The 23,413-nt window shown below is 36.3% G+C and overlaps 1 protein-coding gene across 8 annotated transcripts in view; it reads left to right on the top strand.

Moving 5' to 3' along the window:
* FANCB (FA complementation group B) overlaps positions 1 to 23,413 on the top strand; it is a 51,684-nt gene that overhangs the window by 9,940 nt on the left and 18,331 nt on the right. For 5 of the 8 annotated variants that reach the window (XR_011499702.1, XR_006523080.2, XR_011499700.1 and 2 more), the window contains 7 exons: positions 3,573 to 3,725; positions 4,665 to 4,757; positions 10,193 to 10,321; positions 12,376 to 12,542; positions 13,190 to 13,620; positions 13,741 to 13,978; positions 14,497 to 14,818. Coding sequence is in view for 3 of the 8 variants with exons in the window: in XM_044764450.2 (XP_044620385.1) it covers positions 3,573 to 3,725; positions 4,665 to 4,757; positions 10,193 to 10,321; positions 12,376 to 12,542; positions 13,190 to 13,620; positions 13,741 to 13,978; positions 14,497 to 14,911 (1,626 nt within the window). In the remaining 5 variants the exon portion in view is untranslated. Of the gene's footprint in view, positions 1 to 3,572; positions 3,726 to 4,664; positions 4,758 to 10,192; positions 10,322 to 12,375; positions 12,543 to 13,189; positions 13,621 to 13,740; positions 13,979 to 14,496; positions 15,778 to 23,413 lie in introns of those variants that run through there. The other 3 variants (XM_044764450.2, XM_070502454.1, XM_070502455.1) reach the window with 3 other exon arrangements.

The raw sequence follows: 23,413 nt of genomic DNA, 5'->3' as shown, positions 1-23,413 counted from the left end.
AATCCTCCTCTTTTTTTCTGAGGAAGACTGGCCCTAAGCTAACATCCATGCCCATCTTCCTCTACTTTATATGTGGGACGCCTACCACAGCATGGCGTGCTATGCAGTGCCGTGTCCACACCCAGATTCGAACCAGCGAACCCCGGGCCGCTGAAGCGGAACATGCGCACTTAACTGCTGCGCCACCGGGCCAGCCCCGTCAACTAAAATTTCCATCACTATATTACCACCTTGATATGGAATATTGATAAATGTTTTGAAAAGTTCAAAAGACATCTTTTCTGTGAATCGTTACCTTGTGTGTGTGTTAGTGTGTGTGGAAATGTCAGTTTGAAAGTGTGTTTTATCATGCTTTGCCTTGTAAGTTACCTTTATGGTACCAGGGATTATGTAATCATATTCAACCTCTGTAACACATAGAGGACTTAAATTCTCAAAAGGAAAATGATTTGAAAGCTGTCCTATTTTATTTTGAAAGCAGTCTTTTAAAAGTACATTGTAGTTTTGTTTGAAGGTTATTTGGAAGGTAACATTTTCTGTCTTTTTCTACTCTCTTTTACTTTCATGAAATGCTAGGGGGAAACATCTGGTATAGCCTGTAACCCTTATTGGGGTCAGCGTAATGGAAATAACACACTTAACCTGGGTTTGAACCCCCTGAGTCCCTTACTGGTGTTACCTTAAGGAATATATTTAATTTTTGTGAACCCGCTTTCTGTCTTTATGAAATTGTGGAATCATCCTGCCTCTGAGAGGGGAGAATTAATAAAATGATATTGTAAAGTGTCTTGCACATAGGAAAAGCTCAGTAAGTGGTAACTGCTATTATGTTAGACAAAGGCTAGGGCTGTCATCAGTGACTTGTACCTACCCAAGGTCCCTTACTCACCTGGATAAGGAAAAACAACTCCCTTATGCTTCATTAATTCAGTAAAATATGGTCATTATTCACTTGAAGTGGGTCCCTTGCTTGGACACTGTAGAGCTCTGCCACTAAGATGTTACCCAAAGCAGCAGACTAGATCACTCCCTGTAAGTGGGCCTGTAGCTGTTGGCCTCCCTGCCTTGAAATTGCATTCTAGGATTATTTCTCTATGGTGAACCACCGTCTCTTCCACAAGTTACTTTCCTGAGTCCCTGCTGACCTACTCCTTAAGCTACCTCTTCAGGGATGCTGTACTTCTAAACTGTCCTCAAATGCCCTATACTGAAAGCTCTGGAGTTAGACCCTGATATCTACAAGTTAAGTGCTTCTAAATTGCCTCAGTCGCCTTGCTATTCTTGGAGTTTTGCAGCTCCTGCCTCTTTCTTGATGTTATATTTATACTCCCTTACTTAAAGAAAAATTGGATGTAGCTTAGGGTAAAATATTCAATTACTTTAAAAAAAGAGAATAAAGGTTGAGAATCTGAAAATAAATGGGGAGGGGAGGTAAGCATGCAGAAAACCTGGGTTAAGGGAAGTAATTGCATTTGAGCAATTATACTTAGTTTAGCAGTTAAGACAAAAACGGTAAATACAGCAAGTTTTGCAATTGAATGAAACACACTATCAAGGGAAAAAAATTCCTAATATTGAGTTCCAAGAGGAATTTACTGTTTGTAGTATTATGTAAGAGATTTTGAATAATAAAATGAATACATTATTGAATAATAAAATGGTGCCTTTAATAGCAGTTTTGCCCCAAAATGGGAGAAAACAACAGAAGCAGTCTTCTTTTGTGTTGGCTATGGATTCATCCATCCATCCATCCTTTCACTACCTCATTCCATAAAGGAATTAAGGCAGCTTGCAAAGATAGGTAAAATACAAACAAGCATAAATTAGAATAAGAAATGAAAATCAAGGTTAGTATGTTCTCAGATCAGCCCTTCATAAAAGTCCCAGGTGTAATGTTTAATCCAGTGATAGGACTTCAAACAGCTGAGTCTAGAGAAATAATGATTAGCTTTTCTCAGGCTTTCTTCAGTAGAAATTGTCTCTGCAAGTTTTGACAAGAATCTATGTGGCAGGCATTTGAGAATTGAGGTCATTTTCAAGTATACCTGAAACATTGGTGTGTTGTAGATAGAAAGAGGTTAATATGTTCTAGAGGTGTGCTGTCTAATATGGTAGTCAGTAGCCACATGTGGTTATTCACCATTTGAAATGTGGCTATTCTGAATTAGAATGTGCTATAAATGTTAAGTACACACCGGATTTCAAGACTTAGTAAAAAATGAAAGTAAAGTATCGTGTTAATTTTTGTTGATTATATTGAAGTAAAATAATATTTTGGATATATTGGATTAAATAAAATAGAATAAAATTAATTTCACCTTTTTCTTTTCACTGCTAGAGAATTTTCTTTTATTGGCTACTGGAAAATCTAAAATTATATATGTGCCTTGCATTTGTGGCTCACCTATATTTCTTTTGTACAGCGCTGTTCTAGAGCTATAGATTGCAAATGTGTGGGTGCATGCATGAGTGCACAGCTCTATGGTGTTTACATGCTGAACACATTCTTATCACTAATATCTCTTCACATAGTTAATTATACTGCACGATGCTCATGGGGGTGGTGGGAGAAAAGGAGGATATGGATTTACAAATAAGCTTCATTCCTAGATATATGAAAAATCACTGCTTTGGATATTAGCCTTATAGGGGAAAGATTGATATTTGGTTATATAGACTGAAGAGTCTTATATTCTTGCTCTAATGCAAGCCACCTTCAATCATCCAGATGATGTATCTGTGCTCCTCGGATTCTGAGTGGGAGTGTAAGCTTTTCTGCCTGAGGGAGAAGGAGTATCTGATTCCCATGGTGTTGGTTTTCCAGGGGGCCAATCTGGAGGCTTTCAGCTTTATGGACCTTTAAGAAGTTGTCTTCTATTTTAAACTTGAGGTTTCACATTGTGGTATAAACTGATCAAATCATTTCATTAGGCTGGCATGGTTCTAGGTGCCCGATTATTAGGATCCCTCCCCTTCTGTGACCCTGATAATGGCTATGTTCTCCCCTACCAGGGTTTAGGGTATTAAGCTCATCTTGACTCTTAAAGGTTATTCTGCTTTGAGAGCTCTTAAAGTATCTATTAGTATCTTCCAGTTGCCCTAATGCAACTGAATTCCTTGTGTAATTAGTCTTATCGTAAATACATATCCACTAAGGCTTTTGAGAGTGAGGGTCATCCTTAAGTTGATCATGTTAGAGAAAGAATCTTCGCTAGAGTTACTCATGAGAAATGTTAGAATTTCCAAAACATTTAGTCGTGAGAAGTGTTAGAATTTATAAATTATAATAAAATTTAATATAGAAATCAGGAATGTGACAGTCCCATGATAGATGTTGATAAAATATTAAAATTTAAGTACCTTGCTATTTATAAAGTTGTTATAACTCCTTATGTTTTCTAACCTCCCAGTATCTTTAGTTTAGTTTTTAGTGTTTACACTCCCATTTTCATTACTTGTTTGTAAGATTGAAGATAACAAATTACAACTACATGAAACAAAAGGATTTAGTTTATTTCACATCTGATTTTTTTTCCTTCTCTGTTTCTCCTCTACCATCCTGTTTCTCTCAGGTTGCTGCTAAATGGCAAAAAGTTAGCTTGGTACTCATAGATGACTTTATTGGAATTGGAACTGAACAAGTACTGCTACTTTTTAAGGACTCCTTGAATTCAGATAGTCTGAGTTCATTTAAAATAACAAATCTTCGCAGCATAAACTATTCAGTAAGTACTATTTACTTTTTATGCATTACTTTAAGAACCATTTTAGAAAATTTGAGTGCTTTAAAGCTTTTGTGTGTGTGTAAGGAAGATTGGCCCTCAGCTAACATCTGTGCCAATCTTCCTCTATTTTATGTGGGATGCCACCACAGCATGGCTTGACGAGCAGTGCTAGATCCACGCCCAGGATCTGAACCTGCAAACCCTGGGCCACTAAAGCAGAGTGCACGAACTTAACCACTATGCCACTGGGCCGGCCCCTAAAGCTTTTGATCCACCATTTAAATATTTGATTTCATGCTTAAAGTAAACTTTTTGAACTTTGAAAATACATAGATTAAACCTTTTAAATATATACATTGAATCTCCTTTCAACAAATGTTATACAAATTGACTATACTTTTGATATAAATTTGGAATATATTGTAGTCACTCAAGTGACAATAATACTGTAAATTAACCTTTTGCTTCTGAAAATCACATTTTATACCAATAAACATGATAATTTTGGATTAAGGAATAAAATGAAGTGAAACTGCTATATTAAAAGAACACTTCATAATATCTTAAGATCTTGGGCATAAGGGAAATAATACTAAAGTTTCAGATCTATATAAATAGGTCTGAGCCTTGGTTTTTTTTCATTAGTAAAATAAGGATAATTCTTATTTTCTTTATTTAATGAGATTTTATAAAAATCTAGTAAGCTGATACTTTTCGAAGCAGTATACAAATGTTAGGTGGGTGGTAATAGTGGTAATAATAGTAATTTTTTCTAGTTACAAGAAGATGGGGCAAATATATATTTTGTCTTTTACATAATAGTGTGTAACATGGGAAACTGCCCTTTGACTGGAGAAACTTTAATTGTATTTTGTTAGTCTTATGAATTTTCAGTTTATTTTAAAGTTTCAGTTTTAGTGTATTTTTTTTAATTTTTAGACTGAAACATCAGATTGCTATGAAGAGGACTTATTTGAAGACATACAAGATAATCGTTATTTGGTGGTTCCACCTCTGAAAAGGGGATTGAAAGTTAGTGTCAATGTTTGCTTTTTGCTTCTGCTTTTTTGGATAAGTGTTATTCTAAGTGAAGGAAAGAACATTGAAAGAAAGATCCTTAACGTATAAGCAACTCTGTGATTGGGAAGAAATGGTATTTTAAAGGATCTTTACCTTTTCAGTAGCTCTGTAAAAATTATTATGAAATTACTTATAAATGTATCATCTAAAAATGATACCTTGTTATAGTAAGTGTGTGTAAATTTAATAAATCTCGTAAGATAAAATATAAATAGCTCACTTTTGAAAACACGTTCTTTCTGGTCTTTAGGATCAGTATACCACAGTATCTCTTTTCAAAGAGCAGCAAATATGATGACTCATGCCGTGTTCCAAACATGAACAGTTTACCCTTAGTTTTCCGTACGAAGCTCTCTAAAAAAGAGTTTTTGTTTTTTCCCAAATGTATGAAGATAATGCATGTTCCCTGTAAAATATTCAGACCATGCAAAGAAATAATAAAAAGAAACTAACAATTACGTGATTCCGTTACTGAGATATAATCAATTTTAGCACTTTGGCATGTATATTCTTGTAGATTTTTTAATAAATATATGCAAATTTACATGGAAATGTGATTATAAGATTCATGGTCTTTTATAAACTGCCTTTTTTCATTCATAAAAATTTTCAAATATACAGAAGACTTCAATGAATAGTACAATGATTATCTTTGTAGTCCCCACGTTGATTCAACTGTTTCTTTTTTAAAAGTCATATTTGCCTCATCTGTTTGCGCTTGTGCGTATGTACGAGTATGTGTGCATTTTTGCAGACGAAAGTTGCAAATATTACAATACTTCACGCCTTTATGTTTTAGCAGGAATCCCCTAAAAATAAGGACGTTCTCCTATGTAACCACAATACCATTTTCACTTAGAAAATTAATAATGACCTCTTAATCCTATTTACTATTCAGACTATATTCAGATGTCTTCAGTTGCCACAAAGATGCTTTCTTCTTTTTTTGTGTGTATGAAGATGATTGTCCCTGAGCTAACATCCGCTGCCAATCCTCCTCTTTTTGATTGAGGAAGATTGTCACTGAGCCAACATCTGTGCCAATCTTCCTCTATTTTGTATGTGGGCCGCTACCTCACAGCTTGATGAGCGGTGTGCAGGTCCGTGCCCTGGATCCAAACCTGTGAAACCTGGGCTGCCAAAGGGGAGTGTGTGAGCTCAACCACCATGCCACCAGGCTGCCCCGACAAAGATGTTTTCTATAGCTGTTTTTTTCAGGATCAAATTGAAATTTATACTTGTACTTCATTATTATATGTCTCATTTTATCTAGAATAATGCCCTCTCTCCTCTTTTTTTTAAAGGACACTAATGAAGAGGTCAGGCCAGTTGTCACCTTTCAGATTTGTCTGTTTCCTTGTGTTGTCATTTAACTTTTTCCTCTATCCTTGGCAAACTTTTTTTTTTTATAAAGGGCCAGATCATAATATTTGTACTCTGCAGGCTGTTTTAAAAATTTTTGCAACTATTTTAATTATTAAAGTGAGTTCACTAAATGCTTATTAAACACAAATAGTAATGTGAACAGTAGATAAATAAAACATCATAGTGGACATAGAACCATAAATGGAAAGATCGATTACATTAAAAACTTTTGTGCTCTGAACAAAGCAAAATAAATGACCAACTCTGTAAAAAGAAATTGTAACATATGACAAAGGAATTGACTTCCTTAATATAAATATGCATTCTCAAACAGTAATCTTGAGGATGTGAAGTGGCCCAGCCTCCTCAGAAGGAAACTTCTTATAGCTATTAAAATGTGAATCAAATATATCTTTTTACTCTCACAGTTTTACTTCTAGAAATATATTCTAAGGATGTACTTGTACATGTAAGCAAAGATGATTTTACAGGAATGTTTATGTAGTATTTATAAACAACAAAATTCAGTCAAAATCTAAATATCCATACTTAAGAGTATGGTGAATAAATTATGATATACCTGAACCATGGAATACCATGCAGCTGTCAAAAAGAATAAGGTAGATCTTTATGCTGATTTAGAAATGATGCTGAAATAATTTAATTTATGAAAACATGACTTTCAGAAATTCCACTTCTGGTAATAAGTCACTCAATTTATTTGGACCAACTGTCCTGATAAAAACAACTTAAAATGATAGTTGAAATATGTTTTTAAAAGCCTCAAAAAGCTGAAAATATAAGAATAAATTATCGAGTTAAACTTTAAAGGCTGGAACCCAGAGAGAGAAACAGAGCACTGATGCTGCTTTTGCCCTGGGAGCATTTGTATTTAGCCTAAAGCAGTAGTGCCCTAGGCACCTGGCAGAAACAAATGTAGAATCCTCTCTCGAAAAACAGATGTATTCTAGGCCGCTTATAAATCTCACAAGTAACTTTTCAAAGAAAAGGAGCCACCCACAGAATAGCTAAGCACATTCACAGAAAATAACCAAATAGCATTACTATAAACTAAAAATACATTGGAATTAAAAACAAAATAACCTCAACAGATGAGTTGAACAGTTGACTCAAAAAAATATAGAGCAAATAAGCAAACCAGACTATGTTAGAAAAATTATCCAGAAGGTAACACGGAGACAAAGAAGGAAAATATGAAAGAAACATAGAGGGAAGGCAGGGATATATGGAGCTGGGGAATAAGAGAGAGTTGAGTGTCCATTTTGTTTCAAGTATTCACATCTTATTGCTAGCTCTCAATGTGGATAAAAACATTTCCAAGTATTAGAAAGCCTTTTAGAGATTAACAAGTCTACCCTGTCCACCGTTTTACATAGGAGTAAACAAATGAGAGCCAGAAAGATTAAGTGACTTGCAGTGCTAGAAGTAGATTTTGTTTCACTGTTCTTTCTCCTGTGCAATTTGTTTTCCAACCAGTTGTTGGAGGGGAAATGGAAAGACCAGGACCTTTAAGAAACTTGTACGCATTTACAGGAATGTTCACAGCAGCATTCTTTGTAATGCCTCACAACTGGATCTAACCCAGAGGTCCATCAGCAGGAGAATGGAGAAATAAACTGGTATAGTCATGCGATGGAGTACTATAGAGTAATGAAAGGTGCAAACTACAGCTACTCACAACAAATGGATGACTCTAAAACCTAGTGTATACAGAACGATTACATTTATAAAAGGTTCAGAAGCAAAACACACAAAAAACTAAAAGTGCTCTTTAGGAGTTCATACAATGGTGGTAAAATTATGAAGACAAACAAGGAAGTTATCTTAAAAGGCCAGGGTAGTGTTGCCTCCAGTGGAGAAAGAGAGGGTCATGATTGGGGAGTGCCCACGGGCTGCTCCCGGAGTGCTACTTTTTGACTTGGGTGTGGTTACATGGGTGTTGACTTCATTATTAGTCTGTAAACTGTTTTTTTTATAATGCATTCTTCTGCATGTATGAGAGAAGAAGAACAAAAAAGCAAGGTTTCATGTCACGCAGTGCAGTATGCTCTTGTATTTGATTTCGGATGGGTTTTGTTTCTTTGTGGGGAGGAGAAAGAAAGCATTTCTTAACATATACATGGAAAAGTTCTGGAAAAGTAAACACTCTTGGCTGTGCAGATGGGATTGGTGGTCTAGGAAGGTAAGGTGAGATATATTTTTATGTTGTTTAAAATTTTTGCCATGTGCTTATTTTCATAGTTTTATGACAAAACTTCGCAACATAGAAAATATAAGTAGTTTAGTGATTCACCATTTAGTCCTGGAGTTGGGGCCATGTTGAAGAAAGTAGGGAAGAGAGAACATGGAAAATTTCTGAGGGTGCCCTCATTTTTAATCTGCGCACGTAGTCCTCTCTTCCGCTCCCTGCCCCTCCAGCAGTCTCAGGTTGACTGTCCACCTCTGATGGGTACATCTCCCTTCCCCCAACTCACAAATAAACTCAGTGAATGAGTGATGGAGTGTGAATGATGGGGAACCCACAGAACTAGGTCAACATAAGGAGTTTAAAAATATTAGCTAGACACTACATACTTTGTGCAGTGAGGTAAGATATAATTCAATCATTACTCTCCAACTTTTATTCATTGATAAAAAGAAAAAGAATTTACCTGTCTTAAAATGTAATTTAAAAGAAAGGAATTAAAAAACAGGATGCATATTGTTTTTTCATGCATATTGTTTTTTCAATCTAGAAAAACATGTTATATTAAAAGCTGGATTAATACTTAAACAGTCTCAGATATCCATCTGAAATGAAACAGCTTCTATCAGTTCAATGCAACTCTTTAAATTTTCAGTAGCAAAATGTATTTCATGAACGTTTCATCCTTAGTGCTGAAATCTTATTTATCTGAATGTAATAGAAGGAACAGATTGCTCTATCCCCACTTCAGAGCCAGATTTTTTTTTTCCAGTAGTTAAGAGTTGACCCTAGCACTGAATTTATTAGCACAAAAATAAACTTGTGACAGTTTGGAGGCTGTTAACTGTATTATCTTTAAAATTTTGCCATAAAGGTGTATGAATCAAAGATGTCAAACTATCAAATTGAAAGTGACCGTTTCGGGCCAGCCTGGTGACGCAGCAGTTAAGTTCTCACATTCTGCTTTGGCGGCCCGGGGTTCGCCGGTTCGGATCCCAGTGTGGGCATAGCACCTCTTGGCAAGCCATACTGTGGTAGGCGTGCCACACATAAAGTAGAGGAAGATGGGCAAGGATGTTAGCTCAGGGCCAGTCTTCCTCAGCAAAAAGAGGAGGATTGGCAGGAGATGTTAGCTCAGGGCTAATCCTCCTCCTCAAAAAAGTGACCATTTCTATTCATAATGATGCCTTTTGCTTTTTGAAGCAGAAATTATTTCAACAACAAGAAAAACAGGTTTCTTGTAGGGGCAGGAGTGTTGGTAGGCCTTGATTTTTTTTTTCTTTTTTGGAAGATTAGCCCTGAGCTAATATCCACTGCCAATCCTCCACTTTTCGCTAAGGAAGATTGGCCCTGAGCTAACATCCATGCCTATCTTCCTCTACTTTATATTTGGGACGCCTGCCACAGCATGGCTTGACAAGCAGTGTGTAGGTCTGCACCTAGGATCCGAGTTGGTGAAGCCTGGGCCACTGAAGCAGAACATGCAAGCTTACTGCACTGTAGGGCAAGCCCCTGGCCTTGATTTTTATTCATATTGATTGATTACCTAACTCAGTGATGAAACGGATACTAATACATTGGCGTTCTCTCAGTTTGATATGTAAACTCTTGCAGTTACTTGCTGTGTTATTTTCCTTTGTAATTAGAGACTTAAAATGTATAAATAAAGTAGTTTTGCTCTGAGAAATATTCTCTGCTTTTCTATAGAGAAATGAATTAATAAGCAAATTTGGAGAAAGTTCTTCCTGAATTAATGGTATGTCAGGTTTCATTTGAAATTATGTCCCTGACAATGATTTTTCTTTCTACTTTACAGGTTGGTTTCATTTCTATTCAGGAATTACAGCGGCATCTCTTGCTTAAGGAAAAAATGATTTCAAAATCTTACAAAGCTTTAATAAACCTGGTTCAAGGGAAAGATGATAGTACATCAAGTGCAGAGGAGGTAAAATTAGTTGTGACCATTTTATCATTTTATGAGTTGAAAATCTACAAGCTATTAAAGAGTTATTTAAATTGGAGTATTGGAATATGTTAGAAAATGCTCAATGGATCAAGAAAAGTGGCAGAGATTATAATGGTGGGCTTTTATGACATTGAAAAATATTTGATTCAGAAGCCAATATTTTACCAATTTGCAAATTATTCTGTAGGATATTAAAATCTCAGTTATCAGGAACCTTGGGGAGTAAGTCCTTTTGTTTAACAAAGATTTAACTGTTAAACTTTTTTATTTGTATAGTTTGAATAGAAATTACTCCTAAGTGAATTATATATTTTCTAATTTCTTAAACAGAATATACTAAGCGTTATTTAACCTTGTATTGGTGATTACATGACTTCATCATTAATATAATAATTGTTCTTTTAGTCTGTTGCATGGTTCATTTCTAAGGATATTTGTTCTTCTAGTTAATGTCCCTGAATTGCTATGCTTTTTTAGTCCTTATATCTGCTTTTTATAATTTTACTCTCATTTCCCTTGTGGTTGACCATCATAAGATCCTCTTCAGGTACCCTGCAGTTACCCATGCCAGTATGGTAATGTAGGAAGTTAGCAAAAGCTGCTTTGACTTCATAGAAAATAGTATTTATGCACATTAGTTCCACATAGAGAAAGCATAGCAAAATTACAAATAAATCGAGAAAAGCTAGACATAGAGAAACTTGATGTTGCATTTTATTCCCTGATGTCACTTTAGTGCCTAGCTCCGACTTTCTTTAAGATTGACCATTCTTGTAATGGTCCATGCCTTGTGTCTGTAATTCAGTCTTATCAATATGAGGATTTTGGTCCAAAATAGGATTCCATTGACGTAACAAACATAACAAAAGCACATCATGTTGCGTTTCTGTATTACTCTTCTGATCTGGGAAACCTCATGAAAGTCATTGTTAAAAGTCTCACCGTTTCCCTTTTCCACCTCACCCCAACGATTTTGCCAGTATTAGAAAAGGGGAAGAACTGTTCAGAAATTAATGCATTGAAACCACTTTGTATAAGGCACCGTTTTTGGCACTTTATATGGTTAATTTTAAAAGTAATCCTGGCAAGTAGTCAAAATGTCCACAGGTTTCAGATAAATAGCCTGCCTCAAATCTCACAGCTACTGGCAGAAACATCAGATTCCTAGAAACATGTTTAGTCCACTATAATATAAGTGCCCATGTCTTTTTTCAGTAATTACCACAAAGAAGGCCAGTATAGAGTAATGATTAAGATAGAGCATGGGCTCTGGAACCAGTCTGCTTTGGTTCACATCCTAGCTCTGCCACTTGCTAGCTGTGTGACCTTCGGAAAGGTACTTAACCTCCCTGTGCCTCGTTTTCCTTATCTGGAAAATGTAGATGATCATCTTACTGACCTAGGATACTAGGGTTATTCTGAAAGGTAAACAAATTGATACATGAATGGCATTTAGAATAGGGCCTGACGTACAGTAAGCATTCAATAAGTGTTGTATATTATTACCATTACTCCTCCTCCACTTACTATTGCTACTACTGTTTCTATTGTTATTCTAAATCCGTATGTGTGTGGAAATGAGTGAATATGGCCTCAATTTTAAGAATAAAATTTTAGCAATAATCGATCAGCAGTCCAAAGATAGTTTAATCAGTGTTATTCGTATAAAAGTTTACAGTTATAGGTTTAAAACAAGTGATAAAATAAAGATTGGATTGTTTTCAGCATGCCTGGGGCGCATATTGTCAGATTATTTTTCAAAATTGATTCCAGGTTTATACCCCTGCTGGCTTTGTGTGCGATACCCCATCTTGTTTCCAGTCAGGGCGTGCTGCTTGATCTGAGTAGATAGTTATATATGTTTTATAAATTTTATTTTAGTGAAATATGTATAACCTATAATTTAATATATTATAAATGATAATTTGTTTTGAAACATGTAAGCCATAAGGCCTGGCCAATAGCTGATTCACATTTTACTACATTTATTAGTTTTTTTTGTAATCAGTTATTTAAACATGTTTTTCTACAAGGAATGTCTTTTTACTCTTTGTGGTGAAGAAGAAAATCCTGTCCATACCTTTGATGAAAAGTTATCAGACAATTTTCAAGATTCAGAACAGCTAGTAGAGAAGATATGGTATCGTGTAGTAGATGATAGCTTGGTTGTTGGAGTGAAAATCACATCTTCTTTGAAGTTGTAAGTAAATCTTAATATAACATTATCTGCATGCTCAAGAACAGCACTGTCCAAGGGAATTATGATGCAAGCCACATATGTAATTTTAAATGTTCTATAACCATATTAAAAGATGTAAATAGAAACAGGTGAAATTAATTTTAATAATATTATATCCAAAACATTATCATTGCTGAGGGACAAACAATATTCTGTATTAAAAAGCAGATTTTATTCAAGTCATTTAGGGGAGTATAAAGTGCAGTTTTTGCTTTAGAGGTATTTGCATTCTAAATTATTGCCAAAATAAACTCTTTGAAAAAATAAGTAGTATTTTTCTTGTTTAAAAAGAAGGGGTGAAAGTAATTTACCTTAAAAATAAAATCCAGGCATTATTTTACCATTCCTTTCTGTTAAAATATTACTTTCTTAAAGTCCAGCATATTTACATTGTTTTTGCTTTCCTATTTCAAGAGAAGTGCTTTTACAGGATCTGTAAAAATGTATTTAGCTTTTACACTTAATTTTCTGATACATTTTGCATTTGAAATGATGTTTCCTAGGAAAAGAGAGAATAAAATTTTGTTGTTGTTTGCATGGCATTTAATCATCTATTTGATTTTAAATAATGAACCTTTAGAGTAAACCGAACTCTGGATTTCTTACAGGTCCCTGGATCAGGTGACTTTATCGCTGTTGATGGATCAAGCCCATAGCTCCAGCATTCAGCTTATTAAGTGTCAAAATAGGGTGATCAAGTTGAGTAGGGATTCTTTCCCAGCACCATGCTCAGAGCCATATGAAAGAGGATCAGAGGCAAAAAGGATCAAGTTGACTGTTGATAGTGAGGAAGAGAAAAGCTTTGTTTGCGAACAACCATCTGAGAAAGAGTGTGTACAGATAATTACTGCTGTAACATCTCTTTCACCACTGTTAGCATTCAATAATTTTTGTTGTATTCTGCTGCTACAAGTTAGGAAGAGAGAAAATGGTAACTATTTTGAAGATCATTATATTCAGTGTGGTAGACTTTTTATAAGTCTAGAAGATCTTTCAAGTGGGAAATACCTAGTGAAATTTCCAAAGAAGAAAACCATCGGTAATTTTTGTTGGTACTATTTAATCATATACCTAATTGAGTCAGCAAATTTTAAGAACTCTCTTTTTTTGATAATGGACAGAGTTTAATGACAGAGCTTGTGACATCTTTTTCTTGTAGAACACGTGGAAGATCTCTGTGCACTTCTTGCAGCATTGTACAAAACTTGTTTTCAAATCACATCACCCAACTGTGCTCTGACTTCAATGAAGACGTGGCTCTTAGAACTTATGAAATGTGAAGTAATCAAAGAATTTCCAGAAATTTGCTTTTGTAAAATCCCAGGAAGTTTCTATGGGACACTCTTCAGTTGGAAACAAAGAACACCATTTGAAGGGATTTTAGTAGTCTATTCCAGGTAATGCACATCAAATTGGAATTAGTCCACAGAAGTTAGGGTGTATGGATGTGGTGAATAGGCGGTCCAACAACAGTCCCTACGGTAGAGTTTTGTGCCATTGTGGGACGTGTTTGGGTCGTTGCTTCCTACAGCATGAATGGAAAGGTGGCCTCATTTAGAAACTGAAGTGTTTAAATTTTGTGTGTGTTTTTGGCTTTTTTCTTTTAGGGCCTAATAATTATTTTAAGATTTCCCCTTCTCCCTCACAGTGAAATTTTAAAAATATGATATTGATCTTATTACTCAGAGAAAAAATTTAATCAGGAAGTAACCTGATTAATATTAACTGACTTAGTGTAGTATATGTATATTTGATTGTTACAGTCTGAATTATATGAATGATCACATGCATGCATTATTGGTTCTATTCATTACTAGAATGTTTATAAATGAATATTGATTGCTACAATATGTGGTACACGACCACTTGTGCTGACCTGAGTTTTGTAATATTGTGTTTGGTTTTTTTGTTCCAGGAATCAAACAGTTTTGTTCCAGTGCCTTCATAATCTCATCAGAGTTCTCCCTATAAACTGTTTCTTCAAAAATCTAAAATTAGGAAGTGAGGATTTCCTAATTGATCAATTGGCATTAACTTTGGAGAAGGAATTGGTTACCCTTGGTTCTCTTTCTTCTGCCTTAGTTAAAGTTGAAAACAACTTGGTGCAGAGGTGTGAAGAAAAGAAAGAAAAGAGTAGTGGTGTTGTGGCTACTTTATCAGACAGAGAGGACATCATCCATCTGTACAGAAAAGAACTTCAGAGAGAAAAGAAGCAAACACTGGAGATGAACCTGAAAGTGAGTGGTGCCCCTTATAGAGAAATAACTTTGAAATTAGCTGAGATTCAGCAGAAATCAGACCTTGCTGCACAGAAACTGAGTGGTTTATAGTTACAATCTCAATTTGATTATATTTTAAAATATGTTTTCCCTGCCAGGATGTTTTGGTTCCACTTGTTTTCTTTTTTTTTTTTTTTTTAAAGATTTTATTTTTTCCTTTTTCTCCCCAAAGCCCCCCGGTACATAGTTGTGTATTCTTCGTTGTGGGTTCTTCTAGTTGTGGCATGTGGGACGCTGCCTCAGCGTGGTCTGATGAGCAGTGCCATGTCCGCGCCCAGGATTCGAACTAACGAAACACTGGGCCGCCTGCAGCGGAGCACACGAACTTAACCACTCGGCCACGGGGCCAGCCCCCACTTGTTTTCATTTTACATTATATGCCTCCTTTGTAAAAAGTAAAGATTGAGGCTTGTTGTAGAATCTTTGGTTTTGATGATGCACAAAATAGCATGCTTTAGCATGCAGTTCTCAACTGGGGCCATTTTCCTTCTCACCTCCCCCGCTCCCCCCACCCCGAGGTATTTGGCTATGTCTGGAGACATCTTTGGTTGTCAGAAGTACTGGGGGTTGGGAAGAATGAGGCAGGGGTGCTCTTTGCATCTAGTGGGTAGAGGCCAGGGATGCTGCTAAACATCCTACTTTGCACAGGACAGCCCCACAACAAAGAATGATCTAGCCCAAAATGTCAGTAACGCTGAGTTGAGAAATCCTGCCATAACAATATTTTGGTCTAAATCTTCAAAAAACTTAAATAGTCCTTTTACCGTATTTCTCTTAGTAAAACCTAGCATATAAAAATTGGCTTCAAACAGATAAACAAGATTGTCAGGATTCACAAGTTTCTGTAAACATCAAGCTCCTGTGGAAAGTTAAACAGTGGAGTGTCTTGGTGAGACAATTAAAATGAAAGTGTTTGGAACCCTTGTTAATTTAAGTTTTATTAGAAAGCTTCTCTGAAATTTTCTAAGTGTATAGGAATGTGAAAATTTTAGGGCATTTTTCTGAAAAGCATATCTCTTTCAAAAAGTTAAGCATACCTCACTGGCTGCTATTTAAAACAAATTGAAAATGCCTTTAAGCCATCTGAAATTCCAACTCTAGGCAAAGCTAAAATATAAAATTCTAACTAAAGTAAAGAATATGGTGCTCCTCAGGGACTGAGAAATTTTAAAACAAGTGAAAATTCACTTCAGTTAAGAAGTGATTTTTAAGGGGTCCAATGAGACAGTTCAAAGGGATAAAAATTCAACTTCTTTTTTTTTTAAAATAAGAATTCTGGAGTAATAAGAGAATGTCAGGAGAGGGAAAGAAGACACAAAAGGATATGGGCCAAAAGGAATGTTTCTGATCCATTTTGCTCTAAAATCCTTAAGTGAGATGGACATTTCCACCTCAGCTGAAAGAAAGAAAGATGATTATAGAAAGTGGCATTTCATGCTTGCAGCTATGAAGTGCTGATTCCTCCCATGCCTTAGAAGTGCTTGTACCTAATGATCTGGTGATGCAAATGGGTTTTAGAGAATGTAGATTATTATTTTCTTGTCTTGGTTTTTATGATTGTCCATATAATATGCTAACTCTTTTTTTGATAGTCCATTGGAAATTGAGATAGAACTCGACAGCTCTATTTCTATGAAATGTCAATGGAAAATATTTCAGACTTTCTGGAAATGGAATAATTTTAGGAGTAATTATGGAAATCTGGAAGCAGTGGGTGTCAATAGATATTGAAACTGCCCATGTCATGTTATGAAAGAACAATCAAGTATAAAATACAGGAACTAAATTGTAAAATGGAGGCTGTCAAAAAAGCTAAACAGAATTTAATCATAATAGTTTATTTGTAGGAAAGTTAGGATAATAAAAAATAGCATGTTGCTTATTTTTTATTTATGAAAGCAACCAAAAGATAATTAATCTACATATACCAAACAACTTCTTTACAAGTGAGTTTGGTATTCCAGTATATCTTTTCTACTTACGACAAACTAGAAAAGCCAAAGTTTGAGGAAATGATACCTTCGTCCCTCTCTCATGATTCAGTGTCTGTTTGACTCTGTAAGCATATTCCTCTGACCACCATCCTCATCAGGAATCTGAGGCTCCCCTCAAAAACGTAGTCCGCCCAAATCCATGTTGCTGAAGTGAAAACAAGTTTTATTTTGGAACAGAACACTACACAGTTTTCAGACACAAAACTTTCTGTTAGTCTCCTGATCCCTTAGTTAAGGAATGTGTGCAAGCCAGCTTAGGCATGACATTCTTCAGTTCGGTGACCAGGTTGAGGAAAGGGGGAAGAAATGTAATATCTATTGTCTGTCAACTATATGCCAAATAGTAAGCTTGAAACACACGTGTACACATACGCATTCATATCCATATCCATACATATATATGGTGTAATCCTTCACAGCAACCCATGAAGTGTAATTATTAGTGTTGTAATTATTAGTATGGAAAAAAATGTTAAACCAAATTAAGGGGATGCATGCAAGCAACTTGATCCTGTACCCATGTTACAAATTTTTTCAACATGAGCAGACCCTTTAAGAATTCTAGGGGGCCTGCCCCTTGGCTGAGTGGTTAAGTTTGTGTACTCCACTTCGGTGGCCCAGGATTCCACAGTTTGGATCCTGGGCGCGATCATGGCACCACTCATCAAGCTGTGCTGAGGCAGCATCCCACATAACACAACCAGAGGCACTCACAACTAGAATATACACCTATGTACTAGGGGACTTTGGGGAGAAGAAGAACAACAACAAAAAGAAGATTGGCAATAGATGTTAGCTCAGGTGCCAATCTTTAAAAAAAAAAAGATTCTAATATACAAGTGAATCTTTTATTGTTCTGATAACATCTCTTTATAGAATTCACTATTCAATTTTTTTCCCAGTCCCAGAAAGGAAAAGATCTGATTAACTTCTCTTCCTGCCTTCCCCAATAAAAGCAAAAAATTCAACTGTTCTGGCTAGAAACCTGTGTAAAGCTGTGATTTCTTTCTTTCTTTCTTGCCTAAAACTTGGACAATATCAGATGTTGAGAAGGAACCTTTCTCTTCCTTGTAGTTAAACTTGTGAGAACATTACTTTCCATTCTAAGAATTTGAAAGTAAAAGCTCTTTCTTGGGTAACCCCATCTGGAGAACTTTAGGCCTTTACTGCTAAAGACAGTATGTTGTGATGGAAAGAATGCTGATCCACTGATCCAAACAGTATACTTAATTGAATCCTTCAAGGGTTTGTTCTGTTTTCTCTTTTTGAGTTTCCTGGATCTGTTAACTTGAATTGCCTACTGCCTCAGTGAAATAGCCTTATCCTCTGAAATCCTACTGTGTTGAGTATCTTCACAGTGCAAATGGTCTAGCCACTTTCTAGGGCCTTATTCCAATAATCTTGTCTTACCTTTTTATTCAGTAGGGTAGCAGGCACTGTTCAGGTAGTGAATGTTCATAAGGGCAGAAAATCAGACACCTACCGTGCACCTGCTGTTCAAATTTTTCCTGTGCTACACTTGTGAGCAGCTACACTGGACAAAAGTACCTGTGTGAGTAACTGTAGGTCAACTAATGGTCCTGAGTTTGGCTTGGAAATTTCTTTAGCATTTTTAACTTCATCTTTAATTATCCATTTTTCCCCACAGCAGCAGTCACTTACCCAAAAGTATAAGTGGTGTTATGGGTCAGTAAAGCATACCATTAGTAATCAGCCAAAGCATTTAGCATCAGATACCAAGTCAGTCAGGAGTGGGAGAGAAGTGTGATGCACTCTATTGATTGCCTGTTCCACATCGATTTCTTCCTTTTCTTGTATCAGAACTCTCATTTTGTGTGAGAAACTTCCTTTCCCATAGTTCATGTGATTGGGCAAGTGGACCCCATCCCCAGTTCCAGAGGTTAGTCCTGACTAGTCTAAGCCAGTTATTGCCAGACATTTCCCTGGCGACTATTACTGGTCTGGGATGGGCACAAGAACTAAATTGGGCCTAATCAGACTGAGGGGAAGGACTTGGTTCTTTGGCAAGGAAGAGGCTCTCTTCCTGTCCTGCTCGCAGTAGGAGCCCCTAATTTAAAAAATTATGAGTTATCTTATAATCATGGGAAGTAAGGCTTTAGAATGGATCTGACATTATAGACTGCAAAATTGTTTTATTGTGCCACTGAATCAAACCTAAATGACGCCCTTTTCCAGAACTATTACTTCAGAAAAAAAATTCCTTGTAACAGAAATCAAAGTTTCTATTACTTGCAGCTGAAATCATTTCTCATTGCTAGAAATGGGGAAAAGAATCCCAGAGAACAAAGCTGACTCTTGAACATGTGTCCAGGACAGGAAGTTTGCTACAGCTTGTATCTGCTAAAAGAAGAGTAGGAAAGAGCCACCCACCCCTTGCCCCCACACACACCTTTAATTTCTGGACAGTAGCTCACTAGGCTTCCTTTCTGGTGGTGGTGCTGGTGGTTGTTGTCTTCCCATTTACAACTTAAATTAGTTCATACCTGATAGTAGTTTATATCTGAGATAAGCTTTAATTTTTTAAAATTATTTATCTTTTCTCAATTTCTCATCTTCCCTCTGGTATTACCCCGCCACTTGTTTAATTATGCCTTCGTCATTGGGTTAGAGGTATATGTCAGGTTATTTAACCAATATCTCCATATTTCCTGTTTTAGAGTATAAAATTATAAATGTAAGGACCATATCATGTTTCTTAGATATCAGAAGAATTCAGACTACTGTTCTCATATCCTCAGCTATACCCTCTCCAATAGGAAGAGAAAGAGATCTTTATCAATTTTGATTGTTCTAGGAAAAACACATTTGATATTATGGGACTGTCATGGAAATAGAGTAGTACTCCTATGTAAAGAGATGCACAACATTATTAATTTAGAGTTTGTAGCCTTTTCAAATCTAATAAATATGTGCTAGAACATGAGTGGTTGCCTTCTACTATATACTAGGGAGCAAAAGATAACCCTTTCTAACTTCATTCTAACCTCATAAAAAAACGAGATGATGGGAATTTTTAGTGTAGTTTTTGTAAGCCTGATGAGATGTTTTAAGGTTTAGAATGACTAATTTGGCTATGTCAAGTGCCATAATTTTTTGTAAGCCTGATGAGATGTTTTAAGGTTTAGAATGACTAATTTGGCTATGTCAAGTGCCATAATAAAATCCTCTTATAAGTTATTCAAACAGGAAATGAATATGCTCTAACACTTGAAAGATTCTGGTGAATGTAGTAAAAACATTGGGAGTGAGGGCAGGGGGTAGCATCTGAAGGGAGCCAGGACCAGATGTGTTCTTGATAGTCTGCAAACTCTTCAGAGAAAGTGAACATGAGTGTGTTGGGCCCAAGAAGGGATGGTGGGGCTTGGTGTGTAGACTGGTATGGTGTTTCCTGAAGCCAGTGCCACGTGGAAGGGGAAAGAATTAGCCTGGAACTATAAATAGTAGCAAAAATAATTATCCAACAAATTTAGGGAAGGAGTTGAAGAAAACTGTAACCCACAATTGCATACCAGTTTTCTTTGATGCGGCATGCTGGGAAATAGCAGTAGCTAACATTTATTGATTATTGTGTGCCGGACATTGATTTGAATGCTTAGACCATATGATGCTTACAATCCTATAAAACTGTGCTTTCTAGGACAGTAGTCACTAGTCATATGTGGCTATTTAAATTTACATTTAAATCAATTAAAATTCAATTAAAATTTAGTTTCTTAGTTGCACTTGCCACATTTCAAATGCTCAATAGTCTCATGTGGCTAGTGGCTCCCATTTGGACAGTACAGACTAGAACATTTCCATAGTCACAGAAAGTTCTATTAGACAATGCTGCTCTAAGATGTATACTATTAACTGTCTCTTGTTTATAGATCAAGAAACTGAGATCCAAACAGGTTAAATAACATAGCCAACGTCGCATAGCTAGTAAGGAACAGAGCTAAGCTTCAAATCCACTGTAGCTCCAGAACCTTTGCTCTTTCACCACTATGCTATTCGGCTTAGGAAGTTAGGTTGTAATAAAAACAGTGCCATGTCTTCTGACAGTTTTATATTAGAATGCACTTTTTGTAACAAAAAGATTATAAGAAATGTACAATAAAAGTATAAATTTGTTAATGTAATTGAAATATCATCGAAAATGTGGGCCATGTTATCTTAAATCCTGGAATGAGCTAGTTCTTAGAGTCCAGGACACGGCCCCAGCTGAGTTTTATCTCTTGCCTAATATCTTCCAACTATATTTAAATACCTGAGTCTTCCCTATTTCCTTTCAGTTGTCTTTGTTGGAACCACCACTGTCCAGAATTACTGCATTTACCATTGCTCATTCATACTTTGGTGTTTCTTAAATGAAAGTGTCATTTAACTTAAGTAACTTCTCTTTGAGACATCTTAAGGAGGTCTTGAGATTCTCTGAAGTGTTTGCCATTGGCTGAGAATCACTGCGCTAGAGCTTGGAATTCTGGGAAAAGTTGTAAGCTGTCTAGCCTAGAAAACTTCTGTCTTTATGCCATATGAGTACTACATCATTTGAGAAGAAAAGGAATGGAATTCTGTTTTCTTTTTTTTTACCCTTTGTGTGCTCTAATCCTTCCAAATGATGTACCTATAGAAAACATTTTATCTGTTTCAAAATATCAGTGGTGTACGAAGTGGAAGGGGATGTAGAGATCTTTCATTCAGTCATGTGTTTATTGACGTTTTGTTGAATACATTGTCATGCCCAGGCTATAAGTAGGTGCTGGAGATAAAAAGATAGATATGACTCTGCTTGGCTTTCAAAAAGCTTGCAGTCTTTTTTTTTTTTTTTTTGAGGAAGATTAGCCCTGAGCTAACTACTGCCAATCTTCCTCTTTTTGCTGAGGAAGACTGGCCCTGAGCTAACATCCGTGCCCGTCTTCCTCTATTTTATACGTGGGATGCCTACCACAGCATGGCTTTTGCCAAGCGGTACCATGTCCGCACCTAGGATCCGAACTGGTGAACCCTGGGCTGCCGAGAAGCAGAACATGCAAACTTAACCCCTGCGCCACCGGGCCGGCCCCAAGGCTTGCAGTCCTAATGGAAGAGATAGTGGCACAGAGTTGTATGCTACACTGAGATAGACCATAAAAGTGTTAGGGTACTGTACCCAATAGGGCCACTATCTGGGAGCAGGAATTCTTAATTTTGGTCTTTGAGGGTCTGATAAAAGCTAAGGTATTCATGTTGGGGGTGGTTGTGGATTAAAGTGGTATAATATAATGGAATTTTGCCTGATGATTCAGGGATCATCCGCCAGGCCTGTTGCCCTCTGAAGAAAGGCCCTGGGAGAAATGTAAACAGAAAGAAAGAAGTTCAAACCAGAACACTTGGGACAGTAAAAAGGGCTTTAAAATATTTAAATCATGTGATTTTGAAATATTTATTGATTGAAAAATTGGTTTTACTATATTGGTGAACCCATAAAATAGTTATTTTCAAAACTCTTTTAGAAACAAAATTTGTTCTAAAAATTAAAATGATATCCATGTACGTTAAAGCAAATAAGTTCTTTAAATTGATTTTGTGAATTTATTTTGCCTACTTGTTTTGTTGTGGTAAACACATAAAGTTAAATTTGCCATCTTAATCGTTTTTAAGTGTACAGTTCAGTAGTGTTAAGTATATTCACATGGTTTTGCATCAGAGGTCTAGAACTTTTTCATCTTGCAAAACTAAAACTCTGTACACATTAAACACTAATTCTCTCTCCTTCTCTCACCAACCCTTATTCTACACTGACAATTCTCAGCCATGGTTGTACATAAGAATCACCTGAAGACTTCTTAAAGCAATTTGCTGATCCTAAGCCCCACCCCAAAGATTCTGATCCAGTTGGTCTAGGTTCTGCCTTGGGCCTTGGCATCAGTTTAAAAGCTCCCTAGGTGATACTGATGTACAGCCAGGGTTGAGAGCCGCCTCTTTACAACAAGTAGCAAATCAGCTTCACCATTTCAGGGGGCACAGCTTCACAGATTTTTCTTTGTCAATGGCATCTTTCTCTTGACAATGTAATGTACCTTTGTTTCTCAAACTTTAATATACATACAAATCACCTGGGGATCTTGTTCAACTGTACATTCTGATTCAGTAGGTCTAGGTGGGGCCTGAGATTGCATGTCTAACAAGCTCTCAGGTGTTGTTGCTGCTGCTGGTTCATGGATCACGCTCTGAGAGGCAAGGTGATAAGCAAACCTATGGTATTGCCAAAGTCAAGGCTTTTGTGTTGAGGAAAACTCAAGTTTTCAAGTATAGTCTTGGTGTCATTCCATAAAGTCCTCACAGTCTGATGTGTTTTCTGAATGGATAAATGCAAGGTAATCCATCTCTGCTAGCATTGTACTTCCATTGATACAAATTCTGCACAAAAGTGTTGCCCTGCATTATCTGTGTTCCAGCATTTTTGGTGACAAAAGGAAAACCAAAGGATACATAAGCTTAATCTTACTTTCTTCTTTCACTTTTTCCAATTTAGGTTATCTTCCATGCCTTATGTCCATAGTCATTGTCGAAGGAT

The sequence above is a fragment of the Equus asinus genome, chromosome X (assembly GCF_041296235.1).
Source record: "Equus asinus isolate D_3611 breed Donkey chromosome X, EquAss-T2T_v2, whole genome shotgun sequence".
NCBI lineage: Eukaryota > Metazoa > Chordata > Mammalia > Perissodactyla > Equidae > Equus > Equus asinus.
The sequence above is the reverse complement of the archived record's forward strand: the minus strand, read 5'-3'. Positions and strand labels throughout refer to the sequence as shown.